At 39.2% G+C, this 19,197-nt stretch overlaps 2 protein-coding genes across 2 annotated transcripts; one reads left to right on the top strand and one right to left on the bottom strand.

Moving 5' to 3' along the window:
• Positions 1–6,552: 6,552 nt before the first annotated feature.
• LOC116190248 (peptidyl-prolyl cis-trans isomerase CYP40-like) lies at positions 6,553–9,245 on the bottom strand. Its single transcript, XM_031519912.1, has 8 exons — positions 9,075–9,245; positions 8,123–8,623; positions 7,919–8,006; positions 7,769–7,821; positions 7,354–7,458; positions 7,186–7,261; positions 6,690–6,727; positions 6,553–6,606 (listed from the first exon to the last, which is right to left on the bottom strand). The coding sequence occupies exons 1-8, from the start codon at positions 9,243–9,245 to the stop codon at positions 6,553–6,555; spliced, it is 1,086 nt and encodes a 361-aa protein (XP_031375772.1).
• A 5,971-nt stretch (positions 9,246–15,216) lies between these two features.
• On the top strand, positions 15,217–16,035 carry LOC116190250. The gene is made up of 2 exons (XM_031519917.1): positions 15,217–15,355; positions 15,620–16,035. The coding sequence occupies exons 1-2, from the start codon at positions 15,217–15,219 to the stop codon at positions 16,033–16,035; spliced, it is 555 nt and encodes a 184-aa protein (XP_031375777.1).
• Positions 16,036–19,197: the final 3,162 nt, after the last annotated feature.

The raw sequence follows: 19,197 nt of genomic DNA, 5'->3' as shown, positions 1-19,197 counted from the left end.
TACAAACACACCGGGGTACTTGGTTACATTGAGTTCATGTTGGGCCCAATTAGATTACAGCTTTGGGGGCGAGGCAAGAGTCCACTTCGCGATACTTGGTTACATTTTCCCTGTCATCATTTTCTGCTTCAAGGCCAAATATTAATGGAGGGTCTCACTAGCTCACGAGGACAAAGTTAGGCATATTTCAGTTGAGATTTACCTTGAAGAGTTGCAACGATAAACTCGACCACCTATCCAAGTATATACCACTGGATTCCCAATGTAATATGGACATGTCTTTTCACAATTGTAGCCACTTCAGGAGAGCCCATGATAGTTTGGAGAGTAATTTACCATGTCTTTTGCCAAGTTTAAGGAATAAGATTTAGGATCATATTTTGAAGGCATCTGTAGCTTGTCGATCTCGGTTTTTTTTTTTTTTTTTGATAACTGTCGAGACTTTCCATTAAATCCAAAATGAATTATTCAGATTACACATGTCCAAGCACACCATTAACAAAACATCAAAACCCAAAAACCTAAGCAAACCATTACACACAAAATACATCAAAGCCCGATCAAGAGCCTTAGCTTGCAAAGGAGATCGCAACTTGAAATCTAACTTCGGAATAGTCAGCACCCTAGCACGAGCAAGCTGCAAAATCTGTAGCAAAATGGCTTTAGCCAAGCTCGCCTTCTCTTGGAAACTCTGTTATTCCTCTCCCTCCATATTTGATAAATGTAACAACTCCAAAGCAAGCGCAAGATTGCAGAGTCAAGTCTCAACCCTTAAGAAGACAAGCCCAAGTGACTTCTGAAAACCAGTCTGTCACTCTCTCGCTCCTGTAAAGTAAACTTTTCCATACAGCTTGAGTAACAGAACAAGGAAAGAACAAATTTTCCCTTGTTTCCACAACTTGCCCACAAAACTTGCACTCACGAGCAGTCACAGCAATGCCCCAATAAAGTAACCTCTGCTTTTTACTAAAGTCTATGCTTCAAAACTAACCAACAAACAAAGGAAACGCTAGGTATGTGCTGAGGAAACCGAATTGCCTGACTCCATTGAGCCTTAGGCATCTTGGCTCGCAAATGATTCTGAGCTGAAGCTGTTGAAAATATACCCGAGGATGTTGCAGTCCACCTCATCGTATCATGATTATGTAGCTGCAGAGAGTGAATAAGATCTTTTAACTCTTCAGCTTGCGGATCTGCTGTTCTAGGCCAAATCCACTCACCTTGCTTGAGGATTGAACTAACCCTGTCTGACTTCCCAATGGTAGGGAAGCATAAGAAACTCCTTGAACAGTGAACAAACAAAGGTTCATCCAACAACCAAGCATCATGCCAAAAATACGCTCCCTTATCATTACCAACGGACCACCTAACAAGAGGACGAATGAGATTCCTAACATTCAGCAACTTCCTCCAACTCCAAAAGCAATCATTTGGAATATTCAGGATCCAAAAACACCTCTTCTTGATCAAATATTGATGGACCCTGAAAGCAACCCTTACAGAACCAGAGTTAGGAAGCAAACACCACGCATTCCTCATTACACATACTTTATTCCAAACCTCAAGTTCCCTAATACCCAGGCCACCCTCACTTTTAGGGAGACAAACTTCCTCCCATTTTACTTTAGCTGCACACCTCAACACCTGCTCATTACCCTTCCACAAGAAGCTTCTGCATTTCTGATGCACAAGTTTTATCACCTGTTTTGGTAATATAAAACTCAAGCACCAATAATTAACCATGCTGAGTATGACTGAATTTATAAGTTGAACTCTACCAGCATATGAAAGATGTTTAGTAGTCCAACTTTTTATTCTAACAACCACCTTATCAGCCAAGGCATTGCAATCTCTGTGAGACCAGCTTCCTGAAACAAGAGGCAAGCTGTCTTTACGCGGTAGCTTAACTCAAATTGAGCTAAATAATCTGGCGAAGTTGGAGAAAATTGTCTGAATTTCTTAGGTAAATTACACAAAAAAATTTTAAGCTCAGTTTTGATACTACTTTTTATTTTGACATAAAAAATCATAAGTTTTTATTTTCGTTTCAAATATGGTATGTTATTTTCCTTCCGTCACGGTTTCCATCTAATTGCTTTTGTGGATGTAACACCATCAAGTGGACCCCAGTTGGCCAATGGAAAAGTAACACATGTAATATTATCTTGTAAAAAATAAAAATGGACCCCTTATTATTCTTAATGTTGCAAACTTGCCCCAATTATCTCCCTCTCTAGCCCCTCCCTTATGCAACTCTCTCTCTCTCTCTCTTGCTCCACTCCCCCCCCTCCCCCGCCCCTTTTCTTTCCCGTTTGTTTCCTCCATGTGCCATCTCTTGATTATGATATTAGCGATCATGGGACTTCAAACTTTGGGATTTTAGATATTCAAATTCTAAACACAGATAAACCGATTAGTGATGAAGCTCGATGGGTCAGGAGTTTTTCTCGGGTGGAAATTGTTCCCATCAACCATAGCGTTTTCCTCCGAGAAAGCTTAGGGGACCCTTATTGTGAGCGGCAATGAGGAAGGACAAAAACAGGAACAACTTTGGATTATGCATTATCAGCCTAAGAAGATCAATCATGAACTCTGGGAGGGGCTCCTTGCTCTTGGGACGGAAAAGAGGGCTGCCATGGTAGCCATGCTCAAGGGTCCGACATATGTCACACTTTCAACATAGTCGGGCATTATATTTTTCAAATTTTAGCTTACAATCATCAATGGACATTATCATAAATATTAAGATTCAATGAAATTTCTCATGAATCGAATAAGGATTCATTTCAATGTGGATCGACAGCTCTCACCACATAGCTCCCCTCACTGTCTGTGAGACCCTTTGATCTGACGTACACATATACTGCTAGGAGGGGGAACCAAAGGTGGAAGTTAAAAGGAGAAAAAAGAGAGGAGGTGGCGATGGTGTTGGTGGCAGTTGGTGAGAGGAGAGATGGAGAGAGATGGGAGAGAGTAAGTTGCACGAGAAAGGGGCTAGGAAGGGAGATAGTTGGGGAAAGTTTATAAAATTAAGAAAATAAGGGGTACATTTTTTATTTTTCAAAAGATAATATTACATGTGTCACTTTTCCATTGGCCAACCAAGGTCCACTTGACGGGGTTATCGTCCACATAAGCAATTAGACAGAAAATGTCGTAGAAGGCAAATAGTATGCCATAATTAAGATGAAAATAAAATCTTGTGATTTTTTATGTAAAAAATGAAAAGTAGTGTCAAAACTGAGATAAAAGTGAAAACTTAATTTTTTTTGTATAATTTATCCCTTTTTTGTGGTTGAACTACCTCAAGCGTGATCTGCCTAAGTTGACGTTATTGATTAACTTAGTTTGTCTACGCTTTTCATGAATGGTTTTTTTTAGAGGAAATTGTATCAATTTTCAACCAATTCATAAAATTGTATAAATTTTCAATTTAGAGTCTTCATAATTTTTGGTAATTTTATTTAATTATTTGGATTTTTATTTAAAGTTTCTATTTATATCTGATTTTTTTCTAAGTGCTCTTTATTTTTATAAATATTTTAGTTAAATTTCAAAATTTTCATAAATAATTATTCTTTTTCCTATAGTATATAACATATAATAATATTATCATAATATATTAAGGAATTATGATTAATTCATATATTAATACTATATTGGAAAAGGAGTAGTGATGTAAGTTGTTTGTAATTATTATTTCTCTAATTCAGTAAAAAATTAATATGCCGTAGGTTTTCAGGATAAGTTTGTAGGTAATATAATTTTTTACAATATACTAAAATTAAAATTTTCAAATATATTTATGCTTACATACTAAAATTATTATTAATTTTATTTATAAACTCTTAATTTATATACATTTAATTTATCATTTTTAATCCTAATTGTATATATATTTGCTATTATATCATATTTTATTACACTGTATTCAACTTTATATAATGGATAGAGGGGAAGAGATATACAATAATATATATATGGTATAAAATAAAATATTAAGAGAATGAATATGGGTTGCTTGAAACCCCAAGAATAGCGCAAGCGTATAGGATGTGTGTACACTTTATGAGTTGTTCACGAGATTGTAGATTCAATCTCCCCTTGCGCGCTTAGACCTTATTGAAGCCACCGACACATGTGGCTGCAAATGGACTGACCTGGATCCATGAGCTTGTGGGGTGTTAATGGGCCTGGAGAGATTAAATTTCTCGTTATCCAAAAAAAAGAAGAAAAAAGAAAATGGGTTGCTTTTATAGTTTATTTATTTTGAAAGCCTTATAATAGGAAAAATGTGCGTAATAGTTCATGCTATAAAAATATCATAAAAATATTGACTCATAGAATTTAATTGTAATTATTCACCATTTACATGGAAATAGAAGTATACCCTATAGCTAAATTTTGATCGCACTACGAATAACATTTCTAAATATTACTTCTGCAAAACTTATGATCATAAACCTCGTCCTTCCAAACTAAATGTATAGATTTGCAGAATAAAGAAAAGATTGGGTTATTTCTTAACCACTTTCTTACAAAGAGACTTCCCCGAGAAAGAAGAAGAATGTGTCCGTTACCATGCTCTGAGGTTTATACAGCGAGTTTCGTTTTGATCTCTTTTAATACTATTTAATGGGTTTAATTCAAAATTAATGAAAGAAACGTAACCAAAAACTTTTTTAATATACGAATTAATAAAGATTTTCATTAATTGAAGGAGATTACTCTTCCTAAGACCACATTTATTATAGTTAGAATAATGCTTTTAAATATAGATGGCTCCTGCAGGTTTTTCCTTTGTATCTTTTTACCTAGTTAGCATGAAAATTAAATTAAATCAGAAAATAGTTAGAGAAGAAAGAAATAAATTCAAATCTCAAGGTAAAAAACAATATACAATTTTTTATCACCGGAAAAAATCAATATAGTACAATTTATTAATTCAAATCCTACTTATATAGCGATTATATTTGTCATATAATAAGAAGTATAAGCAAAACACACTCTAATTATAATTACGATCATAGTAATTATCCAAAAAAAATTACGATCATAGTGAAATTGTATATAGATTTATATAAAATAAATTAAATATTACTCAGATAAAATTACCAATTTATGAAGATTGTATAATATTTTTGAAAAGTAACATATTGTATTTTTATTTACTTATATCTTAATTATTTGATGATTACATTAAATTAATAGATTTAGATTTACTTCTTTTCTTTATAATTATACTTACAATCATAGTAAAAATGCAATTATTTGATGATTATACTAAATTAATAGCTATAGTTAGTATAATGCATTTAAATATAGATGGCTCCTACAGGTTTTTGTGTTTTCAATATTGAACTAATTGTACTTTTTATTTAGTTGGCATCAAAATTAAATTAAATAAAATACAGTTATAAAAGGAAGAAATAAATTCAAATTTATTTCATCACCAAAAAATCAATATACTATATTTTATTCATTCAAATCCTATTTATATAATGATTATACTTATCGTGTAATAAGAACTAGAGGCAAAACAAGCTCTAAATTAGTAGCTATAGTTAGTATAATGCATTAAATATAGATGGCTCCTACAGGTTTTTGTGTTTTCAATGTTGAACTAATTGTAATTTAAGTTTTACTAAAATAAAATTACCAATTTATTACAATTTTATAATTATTTTTTAAAGTAATATGGCAATTTCTCTGCAAATTATGTTGAGCAGCTGTTCGTCTAGTGGCAAGCAGGCATAAAGATAATTGCAACAGCAAAGAGGTTACAACACCCTCAATGTGATCCAGCGAGCATAAAATCCGAAAAGATTTAACTGACTCAAGCGACTTTCCGAAATAGTTTCGATATCAACCAACCGAAATTTCATGATTCCCTTACATGGAAAATCAATTTATTGAAGCAATAGGCATTTAATATCTCACTGCAAATGACCAAAATAAATATGGCATTCCACAAAAGATTATTTCATCCATGGCCGAAGAACTTTAAGTACTAGGACAAGACTCGAACATAAGTTTCTCAAAAAAGCTAGAAGTCTCAAAGGTGAGGGGAGAAGGCCTAGATCCTAACTGTTTCTATATATTCGAATCAAGTCTGTCCAAACAGCCCCAGATTTGTAAAATTGTACGTTGACAATCTCCTGTATGCTTACCATCCTTAACCTGGAAGTCAAGAAATGAGGAAAATGGATCAAATTCTCACCAACGATCAATTTAGTGAGAAAATTGTACAAATTATTTCATCAATCAAGTTTAAATTTTCAATGGCCAAACACCTCGGACAAACTCGATTAAATTCTCATTTCATTGCTCATGTTCCATATAAGACCTAAACGTATCTTAAAATTGCTTGCTGAAAAGCTCTTCATTTGAATTTTTATGACAAGAAATAGATCCTTGGAATTGGCAGGGGTTTAATACAGCAGGAAACTCGAATTCAGAGCAGCCTATAAAAGTAACATCACATGAATTTCAGCACAGAAAGAGTGAGTTGTTACTACCAATTATCTATCATATATCTGTTATACGAACCTCTTACTGGAACAATTTTCGGTATGCCCTCTTCTCGTTTTCAGATCTCTCAAAAACCTGTAAGAAAAGGAGATTGGCTCACAAATGTTTACAGTGTGTATTTGCTGCCATGTTATAAATTTACTGCACAGTTCACCAACCTTCTTCTTAGCAGCAGCAAGCTCTTTCTTGATTCCACCTGCGGTGCAAAGGTAACATAAATGAAAATCAATGCCTAGGTAAGAACAAGCATGTTCATGTAAGCCAATGTGTAGTCTCTTAGAAATACTGCAGAACTGATATTGCTTAAGGCCTTGAGACCTCGTTTTTGTTCAATGTTCTTTCATTCAAAAGGGTAAAAGATATATGAATATCTCAACTGAAACATGCATCACTAGCTTGGTTTCGTATATACAGTAGACCAGCTCATGATTATGAACTCCTATATTAGACACGGAGGACTTATATACATAGTTTTAATGACTAAAAGTTCGAAAAAGGAAATTTTGTTGGTGAACTTTCCATATATTGTTGGAGCTGTAAGGGGTCCCATTGACGATCGAATAAGGAGCCATGTGCAGAAAATCATGCAACACTAAATCACCAACAAGTACTAGTGAAGAAAAATGAAAAAGAAAACAAAGTTATGGTGCTCACCATCATTCGGCTCCAGTACCAATGCCTTAGAGAATGACTCAATTGCAGAATCAATGTCATTGAGTGCCATGTATGCCTGACAGGTTTATATACCTGATGATTAGCATTTGTTCAATTGAGTAATAAAATGCAAGGTATAATCACAAATCCATGATAGAGCAAACCTACCTGGCCTTGACGAAACAGAGCCTTCGCAATGTTATCTCCGCCACAAATAACAAAACCAGTTTCCAAAAGTGCTCCTTTGTAGTCCCCCAATTTTAGTTTGCAAGCCTGTATCGATGCATCTTACATCAGTTATTGGATCAAAATGTTGGAAGACAAGGAAAGAGGAAAGGAGAAAAACAACTGAATGATGTCAGGTACTCCTCAAATCCAAGAGATTTTGACAAAATAAGAGACTGAACTCAAACTACCGAGTTTGACCAACTGCAAATCAACCTCACGGTTGAAAATCATAAAACATAGGGCAAATCGTTTTTGGAGATCAACTTGCGATAGAATTCAGATGGATGTCAGATTTACCAAAACAAAATGAACAAGAAGTTTGCATCTTTGTTTTGTTTTGACAGAAGTTACTTACAGCAATGTTCGTGAATATCTGTGACTTAGTCTTTCTCAAAGCAGCATACTTAACTGCACAAAAGCCATATCAGCAATAGTATTAGATGAGTTTGCATAAGATGAAGCTTATCAAGGCTGAAAGAGATTCGACTGAAGAGCTGAGGTCCACCTTCATCAATACCATCCTTCTCCCAGCATATATCCAAATAGCGTAATGCCTTCTTATACTTTCGAAGAGCCATCTTGTACTCTTGCTTCTGCAAGTTGTAGACATATTCCATTATTTCAAGAGACTCAGAGAAAATTTCGCGGTACAAGAGGTTCTCATTTTTAGTATAAAACATTAATATAGAATGCTGAATGGAATCTATACCTTATAATTTTCATTTCCAAATCCCTTCACAGAATCCACAGAAGTCATCCACCAGGACAACTCGCTGGGACTCTCATCTAGGTCAATTGGCCAATCAGGATATGTGTCACCATCCTTGAAGAAGTTAGTAATTCCGTAGTCCTGTCCATGAGGAATTTCTCCGCAATCAGCGATCATCACATCAGGAACAGGGCTGTCATCATCGTCAGTAGTCACCTGCTCGATGGAACGGACCACTCCCAATCCCTTAATAACCCTTCCAAACACAACATGCTTTCCGTCCAAATGAGATGTGCGAGTTGCCGTGATGAAGAACTGTGAACCATTTGTGTCTGGGCCAGAGTTAGCCATTGACAACATCCCTTTCCTTTCATGCTTCAACTCAAAGTTCTCATCCTCAAATTTCAAACCATAAATCGATTCTCCACCATTTCCATTTCCAGCAGAAATATCTCCACCTTGGACAATGAATCCTTTGATAACCCGATGAAAACGCACCCCCTATACCCATAAACACAGAAGAATCATTCAAATGTGTTAATCCTAAACACATTGCAGATAAAAAAAAGGTGCCTGAGAGTCTCCTCGGGATGTGAATTACACTAGTAAAAAATCACAGATTGTATCACAGAATGCAGCACATCAGTTTATTAGAACTTCATAGATTTCTTAAGTCAGTGGAACATTATAGTCTCCTCCATAATTATTGTATCATACATTTCTTACCAAACATGGTGGCAAACAGAAATCCAGTAGAGACTACCAAATTTATCAGCTTTATCAAAGGACTCAATGTGATCATTCAATTTCAGAAGCGATATAGAACAACCATCAGAAAAAGCATAAGTTTCATCATAATTGAGGATCAATATACTGCAAAATTGCACTAGCACGTAGATACACAACAAAATGGTAGTTTGAGTGGTGGAGAGTGGAAATGGGAGCAGGGGACCTTGTAGTGGAGGGGGACGCCGGTGTTGGGGCCTATGCCCTTCTCCCCGGTACAGAGGGCCCTGAAGTTCTCGGCTGTCTTGGGGACGACGTCATTGTAGAGCTCCACCACCATCCTCCCCTCGAGCTCCCCACCAATGCTGATGTCCAAGTAACACCTTGGCCTCGCCATCTTTTCTTTCTTCGCCTTGTTTCTCTCTATTTGACTCTCTCTACTTGTTGCTCCGTAAGAATGGAGACATTGTTCAAATCCTAACCTTATATATAGAGGAAGTTTGACGCTCCATGCCAAAAAAAAATAAATTAAAATTTCGCCAAGTCCAGAAGTTTTATTTTTGAATAACTTCACTTGACATACATGGACTACAATTCAATGAAAGCTCCGACACTCCGAATAGTTGAAGCTCACATCTATATGTACCGTTTAAAAGTTAACAACTTGTATATCGGTGAAAGTTAACGTAAAAGACGATCGGTATAGATTATTTTCTCCAACAAATAATTATTCAAATTTAAATGAAACTGAGGTTTGTAGGTTCTATCACACATATATTAACTTATCCATATGTTGAGAGGAGATGCTTTTATAGTCTTTACAACTTTATTTAGATATTAAAACGACCAAATTCAAAGTTACTTTCTTAAACATGAAAATTATACAAATCTTTAAATTTTATTTAGATGTTATGATGACCGACGACTTTCAAAATTACTTTTTTTGATATAAAAATTATTCGAACCTGAATGGAACTGGGTAATGATCCATATGTGATAACACTTCATCTAGAATATATTGAGATTAGTCATGTCAATGTATAGTATGTTAGAGGTGATGCTACTGGATGTTATGACACTGCTGCCATTTCGGCTACTTTTTTCGCTGTATAAATTATTTAAATTTGGAAAAGATTAGTATATTTAAGTCAACTCGATAACAAATGTAGTAAATAATTCAATTAGGCTAGTGCTTTATCATGTGCATTGCACGAGTTTGTTTCAATGTAATTATTCATAATTTTTTAAAATAAATTTACTTTTGAAGTATAATGAGAATTTTCAAACAATAATTAAATATTTAAATTACAAACCTAATATATTAGACTAATTTTAAATAGTTTAATGCAACAAATATAGTAAATAATTCAATTACGCTAGTGCTATAACATGTGCACAAGTTTGTTTCAACATAATTATTCATAATTTTTGAAAATAAATTTACTTTTGAAGTATAATGAGAATTTTCAACAATAATTAAATATTTTAAATTACAAACCTAATATATTAGACTAATTTTAAATAGTTTAGTGCAAATTTGCTTTTAATTCCCCTATTTAAATGCATTACTTATTTATTTAATCTTTCACATTATTCAGATTCATTACAACTTTGCAGTGCAAATATACAAATTTGATCTTGGAAAAAAAAATTAAATAATATATTGTCAAATCTTTACTTTCATTAATTAAATATTTACTTTTTATGTGACCATCATTCATAGAAAAAGAGCCTTGTGTTATTTACTTTTTTTTTTTTAGAAATCCTACTGTAGGTAAGTATTTTACTCAATACATCTTGAATAGTAAAAATAAAATAGAAATATATATTGAAAACATCACGTATAGCTACATTCTAAAGAAAAGGCAGACGTATGTCTGCAAGAAGAAATGAGGGAAGGGTGGTCGCGGCTCCTCCGACACTAATCGAGAAGAGAGGGGGAGGGGAAGAGTCGAGCAATGGCGTCCTCGACTCTGCCATCACCGCCCAGACAAAGTCACCGCCAACCATGTCTAAAGGGGTGGTGGCCGATGCCGGAGCAGCCACCACCACCTCCTCCCTCCACATTTTGGCCCGAGTTAGGTCAACCATCCAAGGAACACATTGAATCAGATAGCAGATGAAACCACATGGGGATCACACATCCGAAGACGAACCTTCAAGATTAAACAAAAAAGTCCGCGAGTGCTAAGTACTTAGTTTCTAACTTCAATGCCATTTTTCAAACTAATACGGGATAATTGGCAAAATTTCCTTCTCCTAGGAAGTGCGTGTAAAACGAATTTTGAAACATGATGCTTACTCTCCAGAGATCTTATTTTAAACTCCAATTACTCGTATTTTTTTACTTAAAGGGACACTTTAATTTCCTCTGAGTAAAACCCTTTTGATTCTCATAATTTATTCAATAGGAAAAGAGTTCAAGATAGAGAAATCAATATTCTCGCGTAATGAGAAATATTTGTGTCAGTGTGTCTTTAATCAAAAATTACTTTCTGAACCTGAGGATATTTTTTGATATTCCTTCTCCACTCAAATGTGCTTTACAATCCCAAAATGGATGAAAATGAAGTTTTCTGACAAGTTTGAGAACAGATACGCTATTATTCCCAACAAAACCAGTTTAGTCCAAAGAAGTTGAACTAGTTCCAAAAAATCGGGAATTTTAGGACGGGGTGCGGTTGAGAACTGTGCCTTGGAGCTTGGGCACGGTTAGTAACCGCGCCTAGCTTCCCAGCTGGCTGGTCTGGACCTTTCAAATTTCAAAATTATTTTTCATTCTAATCCTAGATGTTTCGTTATTTGTAAAACGGTCTTCGACTCCTCTTTAGCTATAAGTAGAAGGTCATTGCAGAAGAATGGACTTTTTGGCCAACTTCATGTGTTGAGGTTGTGCCAAAATATTGACCACCCAAAAATCCCTAATTACATTATTACTCACTTAATTAAGTGAGAAGGCAATCGTTAAGGGATCCCGGTGAGGTAATTGAAGGTTGCTTTTCCCAAAAGAACCAAGACAAAGGTACAGTGTGGGCTGCAATGCCCCTAGTGGCGACTGATCTAAGCCTCATGGTTCAGGTCGGGACCGAATCCCACCTCCTTTCATGTTTTTTAGTGTCCGACGTGCACATTTTTAGTTGAAAATCAGGATTTTCGGTTATTTTTACGGTGATTGATCATAGGCTAGATGTAGATATGCCTAATATCGTGATGATACGATGTTGTAGAGTATGATTAGGTTGTTAATCAATAGGTTAGGTTATATCTTGCTAAATATGGTTGATTTTGCTATATTAGTGCACTCCCATAATGCTAAACATGGCATGTTAAATAGGCTCTAATTTGGTTTAATCTCACTTAATTGCTCATGGTTATGTTCTGATCGTGACATGCCCAAGTCCAATTTGGGTCATGTGAGTGTAATTTGGGTCAAATTGTGTGTAATCAGACTAATGGTTCACACGACTATAAGTAATTAGACTTGTATTTGCTTAATTAGCCAAAATCAGCATGAAATTGAACTTGTGAACATTCTTTAATTTTTTACAAATTACGCTTAGGTGAGTTAATTTGATGATTTGTGACTTGATTAGGCTTAATTAGGGGTAATTAACTTCATGTTGCTTGAGATTAGCTTAATTAGGTTCAATTGGCCTTAATTAGCTCAAAATTGATCTTTTAAGCATGCTGGAAATTTTTTGCTTAGTTGCCCCGAGAGTCAATTGGATGATTTAGAGGTCAATTAGGCTTAATTATGGACTAATTGTGTCAATTTGTCAATATCCTTGTGTAATAAGGCCTAATTGTGGCCAAATGCTTTGACTTTTACTTCAATAGATGCACGGAGCCCTCAGTGATGTTGATGGTAATATGGCCGAGTCGTTTAGTGTCCAATCGTTCAATTTTGCTCAATTACAGTCTAATTAGGATGAATTAGACTAATTAGGGTAAAATTGACCTTATTAGTATTCAGCCTTAGGAATTGAAATCTAATTGAATCTAATTGAACGACTTTAGGCTTGATTAGTGTGAATAATCATTTTTTGTGGGTATATATGAGTATGGCAGAACGTGTCTGTAAATAATCGAGTCAAAATCGGCCAAACCATGTAATTGATGTATTAATTTGTAGCTCATCCTCTTGTTCAACCTAAGAATACAGTACCTAAACCTTCCTTCTCCGGCCATGGTTTCAACCATGTCCCCCCCTACCCCCCTGATGCACCCGATATTCCCAAAGCACCCCAAGACGCCAACTCCCAGACGTACCTCTCAAAGCTGGTCGGTCACATTTCCGGTGCCTATGAAAGCGTTTTCTGCCTCGAGCGAGGCCTCCAAGATGATGACTCCAATGATGATGTAGAGGACATGGACTCCTCCAATGAAGGCCAACTCCATATCCTTCTGACTCGTGATGAAAAGAGAAGTTTGAGACAACCCTGGAGATCTTCTCTCATCATCAAACTATTTGGCAAATTCTTCGAGCTACATTACTTTACCCAGAGGCTCAAGTCATTGTGGTACCCCTCTGGCCGACAGTTCCTCACTACGCGTCTTTGGGAGCCATGTTTTCGGCCCTCGAAAGCCACCTTCTCTGCAGTAGCCATATGGGTCCGTCTCCTTGAGCTTCCCATTGAATTTTACACTGAAAAACTACTCAGTAAGATAGGGAATCGCATTGGCCCTCTACTTCGCATTGACAGCCGCACTTACCTCAAAGTGAGAGGTAAATATGCCAGGTTATGTGTTCAAGTCGACCTTATGCGGCCACTCCCAACCACTCTTTGGATCGGTGACTTTGAGCAGCCTTTGCAATATGAAGGTATAGACCAGCTCTGCTTCAACTGTGGCATCGTCGGCCACACTTTCTCAACCTGCCCTGATCTAGTACCAACCCCCCCTTCCTCACCCCTGCCGACTGCACAAGTAGATGCTCTGCCCATTTCAACTGAAGACCCAGCCTATGGTCCCTGGCTCATGGTCCAAAACAGAAGGAAAAGAACCCCAAACACTATTAGTCGAAACTCTCGCACCCAACCGTCTCTGGCCCCTACCTCCCATAGTCCAGTCGCGGCTACCCCCTCTCGCAACCCTGTCATAACCAATGATCCTACCTTCCCAGACAATCCAACTACCACAACAGCAGCCCCAGGTAAGGGAATGATGATGACGATGGTCGGAATGCTACCTCACTCTGTCAGCAGGCCGGCAACGGTAGGGAGCTCTAGGCACAACCAGCACCGACTGCCTCGTCAGCATGCCAGCAACGGCCACAATAGGGGTAAGGACAAAAATGTAGTACTATTCACCACACCTGTCACACAAGGAGAGGTCCAATGTACAAAAAATGGAATCCCCATTCTGTCTGCAAGCGAGGACACACACCCATCCTGTAGCACCTGTCCCGCCTATCGAGAATATTCCCAATAGCTCCTTCACCCCCATGCAATGTACGGATGAGGGGTACGTCAAGGTTCTGGTCCAATCCCTCCCCCAATCTACATCTGTCCGTTCGCAGCTCCCCATTCCTCACACCGACGTTCAAAATCTGTTGGAGGCAAACCTCCCTCAACATGCCGGACAAAAGGTTTACCACCCCTCGAGTAAGCAGGAGGAACACCTCCTCGACAAGCAGGAGGAACTTTTCACCAGCACAAAGAGGACATTCTACCAGGATCGAGGCATTAGATAGAGAAATGAACTTACCTCGAAGCTATTGGAGTCGACTACTCCAGAATCCCACATAGGAATGGTGGATGATTGCCCCAGGCTTCCAACTGAGAGTAGAAGAAGACATGATCGCCTTTATCCCGGGACAGGTAAACAGGGGAAAAAGACCGCAGGGGCTCCCTCAGAACGATGCCTGGATGGGGATTCGTTGGATAAGGCCACGAGATGTAGGAGCAGATCACCCATCTCGCACCGTGGAATACATGCTTCAAGTAACAACCCCTGCACACTGCTTCCTTCATTACAATGCCCCGAGGCTCTGGAGATCAACCCTTCAGTCGAAAATAATATCGGATCTTCACTGTCCTCACCAACGAAGGAACTCGACCCTCTTGCAGCAGTCCACTAGGCAGGTCCACCAAACACCATCAACCCCAACCATCAGGAGGATGATAAATGTTCCAGTCACGACGGCAACCGCCAGTACAGAGGTGAACATCATGATGATTCTCCCGAGCTTCCATGTTCGGGAATTGTGAATCTCTGCGACAACTTGCCTGATGCAACAAGAGGAGGTGGAAACCTCTCTTCAAGTGACCCCAGTAACTGGCATAAGGCACCGTTTTCCCTACACACCAATGGATACAAACAATAATCAATCTACGAACATGACTAATCCAAGTCAATTCCATATGACCATGCTAGTGTGGAACTGCAGGGAAGCTGGTAATGCCAACTTCAGACGTTCTCTGAAAGACCTCGTGAACACGCACAATCCAGATATCGTTATCCTCACCGAGACTCTGCTGTCTGGTGATCGAGCTACTCAGGCTGCCAGTACGTTCCAATTTGATGGTTTTTTCTGCACAGAAACTCGAGAGCTCTTCGGAGGAATCTAGCTCATGTGGCATACCAATCGAGTTCAACTTGACATCACGGGCTCTACTGAACAGGAGGTCCACGCAATTGCCCAGGTGAGCCATCCTATCTCTTCTCCTTGGTTACTTTTTACTATCTACGCCAGCCCTCGCCCACGGGAACGAGAAATCCTATGGGAAAATCTTTGTAAAGTCTCTCAATCCATGAATATGCCTTGGGTAGCTGTTGGGGATTTCAATGAAGTCGCCAGTAGTATTGATAAGATAGGTGGCCGAGCTGTTAATGTAAATAGGATGTCGACCTTCAATACCATGTTGGACACCTGCTCCCTTACTGATCTTGGCTATACGGGACCAAGACACACTTGGACAAACTTGCACTCCTCCTTAAGCCTTATCATGGAAAGACTTAATCGAGCGGTTGCAAACCCCACCTGGCACCTTCTCTTCCCGGAAGCCTCAGTTCATCATTTACCCCATATACACTCAGACCACTGCCCTCTATTACTAAAGCTAAATCCTGCTATGGAGACTACCCCTAATCGCCCCTTCCGTTTTGAATCCAAATGGCTCTCCCACATCGGATTCAAGAAGCTAGTGCTCCAATCGTGGGAACAAGCTAACTTCGACCACAACTAGGCCATCACGTTCATTGAACCCAACATCCAGTGCTGGAACAAGGAGATCTTTGGTAATGTCTTCCATCGGAAACGCACCTGCATAGCACGCCTGGCTGGCATACAACGCGCACTAGCCAATCGCCCCAATCAATTCTTAGTCGAGCTCGAGAAAAAGCTCCGACAAGAATACTCTACCATTCTAATGCAGGAGGAAGAGCTATGGGCACTCAAAGCGAGGACTAACTAGATTATCAAAGGTGATCAGAATACCAGATTCTTTCGTGTATCCACAATAGTCCACCATCGTCGAAATAGGATCTCTGCCCTTCGAAACTCGGTTGGTGAATGGACCACTGATAACCTCTCCCTCACAGTCCTAATCCAATCCCACTTCCAGCAACTGTTCAGCTCCGACAAAATCTCGAGCCCACTCATTGTGCCTGACTTCCCAGGCTGGATAAAAACCTTAGATCCCTCTAAGGCTGCCTCTCTTCTACGTCCTGTACTGAGTGAAGAAGTTACAGATGCCCTATTTACCATCAAACCCTACAAAGCCCCAGGGTCAGATGGCCTCCATGCCTGCTTCTACCAGAGATGTTAGGACATTGTTGGGCCCTCAGTCCAGCATGTTGTCCTCCAGTTCTTCAATACTGTTGTGCTTCCCGAAGGTATTAATCACACTCTAATCTCGCTCATCCCAAAACGCAGCTCGCCAGAAACCATCTCACAATACTGACCTATTAGTCTTTGCAACACTATCTACAAAATCATCTCCAAAATCCTTGTGAGGAGGATGTGACCCCACCTCAACGACCTCATCTCGCCCTTCCAGTGTAGCTTCTTATCTGGTAGAAGATCTGCAGATAATGTTATCCTCCTTCGCGAGGTCATGCATTCTTTCAGAAAATGTAAAGGGATACGGGGGAGTTTTGTCCTAAAACTTGATCTAGAAAAAGCCTTCGACCGCCTTGAATAGTGCTTCATTCGCAAAGTCCTCCAACACTTCTGTTTTTCGAATGAATGGATTGACTAGATAATGGCATGTGTGACCTCCACATCAACTTCCATTCTTCTCAATAGAGGCTGCCTTGATACCTTTATACCCTCCCGTGGAATCTAACAAGGAGATCCCATCTCCCCATACCTATTTATCCTGTGTATGGAATATCTAGTCAATCTCATTGAAAATAAAGTACACACAAGATCTTGGAATGGAGTAAGGCCAGCTCGTGGTGTACTCTCTCTGACACACCTCTTATTTGCTAATGATATCCTCCTAATGGGCACCACCACCCCTAGCACAACCAGCTCTATCAAATCTGTCCTCGAAGCCTTCTGTAAAGAGTCTGGTATGAAGATTAATCTGGAGGAATCCAAACTTCTCTTCTCTAAGAACACATGTCGGACTCATCGAGAAGAGACCTGCTTAGCTTTCAACATCCAAGAAACTGAAGACCTTGGGAAGAATCTTGGGTTCCCCATTAGCCTTTCCCCTTATAAGGAAAGAGATTTTTCCTTCATTGTCGAAAAGATCCAGGCCAAGCTCGCAGGATGGAAGTCCAACATGTTGTCCATGGCAGGTCGAGCCGTGCTCATAAACTCAACCTGTGCAACCATCCCTTCTTACTTCATGCAATATTCCCGGCTTCCAAAGGCTACTATGTCCATTCCGGATAAGCTCAACCGAGATTTTCCATGGGGTTCTACCTCTGATAAAAAGAAACTCCACCTTGTATCCTGCGAGATTGTCACTCAACCAAAAGCAGTGGGAGGTCTTGGCATCCCCAACATGGACAAACGCAACAAAGCCCTCCTTGGTAACCTAGTCTTCAGAGCATCATCCTCCCAATACCCATGGGCTTGCCTCTTCCGCCACCAATTCGTATCAAGCTCCCCAGCTCGACTTCGCCAAGGGTCCAGCAATTGGAAGGCAATTGCTATCGGTATGGATCTGTGGGACAAATGAGCCAAATGGCTGATTGGCGATGGAGTATCAGCTCACTTTTGGACCGACCGCTGGGTCAGTACCTCACCACTCAGGAGCCTGATACATGGACCATTACCTACACAAGACAAGCATCAGCTGGTTAGCTCCGTCCTCTCACATCACAGAAATTGGAAATTCTCCTCCCTCCCCTTTGATCTACCCAAAGCTATCCAGGACTCCATTGAAGGGCTCCCAATCGGCCTAAGCATGACACACCAGACTCTATCATTTGGGGTCTCTCTCCAGATGGGAAGTTCACCAATAAGTCAGCCTACCTCCTTCAACTCGATCACCAAGACAATGCCAAGGACAAGTGAGATTGGTTGTGGAAATATCCCACTCTCCCTCGAATCCACTACTTTATTTGGCTGTCCATTAGGGATAGGCTCCCCACAGCACTTCTCCTCACCCACCGCGGTCTGCCTATACCACCCTATTGTCCTAGATGCCCCTATTGTCCTAGATGCCCCTCTGAATTGGAAACCATCGAACATATTCTTTGGGGCTGCCTTATAGCACAATCCTTTTGGCATCACTTCAAGATTCCGCAATCAAGGTTGGGCACCTTCTTAGCTCCTGTCAAGGATTGGATCCGATACAATCTCTCTTCTTCCCAACCTTCACATCTCCATATACCCTGGGGTGTTCTTTTTGCTTTTGCTATTTGGAATCTCTGGAAAAACAAAAACTTGCTTGTCTTCTCTTCAAAACCTCTCCATGGCAACCTGATCGATCACACCATCCAGTTTTCTATATAGTTCTATGCATCCCAACCCACTTCAACAACTTCTAGCTCGAGCATTCAAGTCCGCTGGGAGCCACCACCTCATGGTTTTCATAAACTTAACTCAGATGGATGCTCCAAAGGTAACCCAAGCTCAGCTGGAGTAGGGGGCCTCATTCGAGACTCTTTAGGAAGATGGGTTAGGGGTTTTTGGATGAATCTTGGAAGTACTACAAGTCCAATTGCTGAACTCAAAGCCCTTCGACAAGGGCTGATAGTTGCTCAATAATGTGGAGTTCAACGCTTGATTGTTGAATTGGATGCTAAGCTAGTTCTAAGCTAGGTATGGGGGAACTCTTCCAACAAGGCTCTAACAAATTTGATTGATGACTGCAGGACTCTATGCCATCACTTTGATACCGTCATCCCGAGACACACCTACAAGGAGGCCAACAAGTGTGCAGATCACC

Source organism: Punica granatum, unplaced genomic scaffold (genome assembly GCF_007655135.1).
Source record: "Punica granatum isolate Tunisia-2019 unplaced genomic scaffold, ASM765513v2 Contig00405, whole genome shotgun sequence".
NCBI classification, from domain to species: domain Eukaryota; kingdom Viridiplantae; phylum Streptophyta; class Magnoliopsida; order Myrtales; family Lythraceae; genus Punica; species Punica granatum.
The sequence above is the reverse complement of the archived record's forward strand: the minus strand, read 5'-3'. Positions and strand labels throughout refer to the sequence as shown.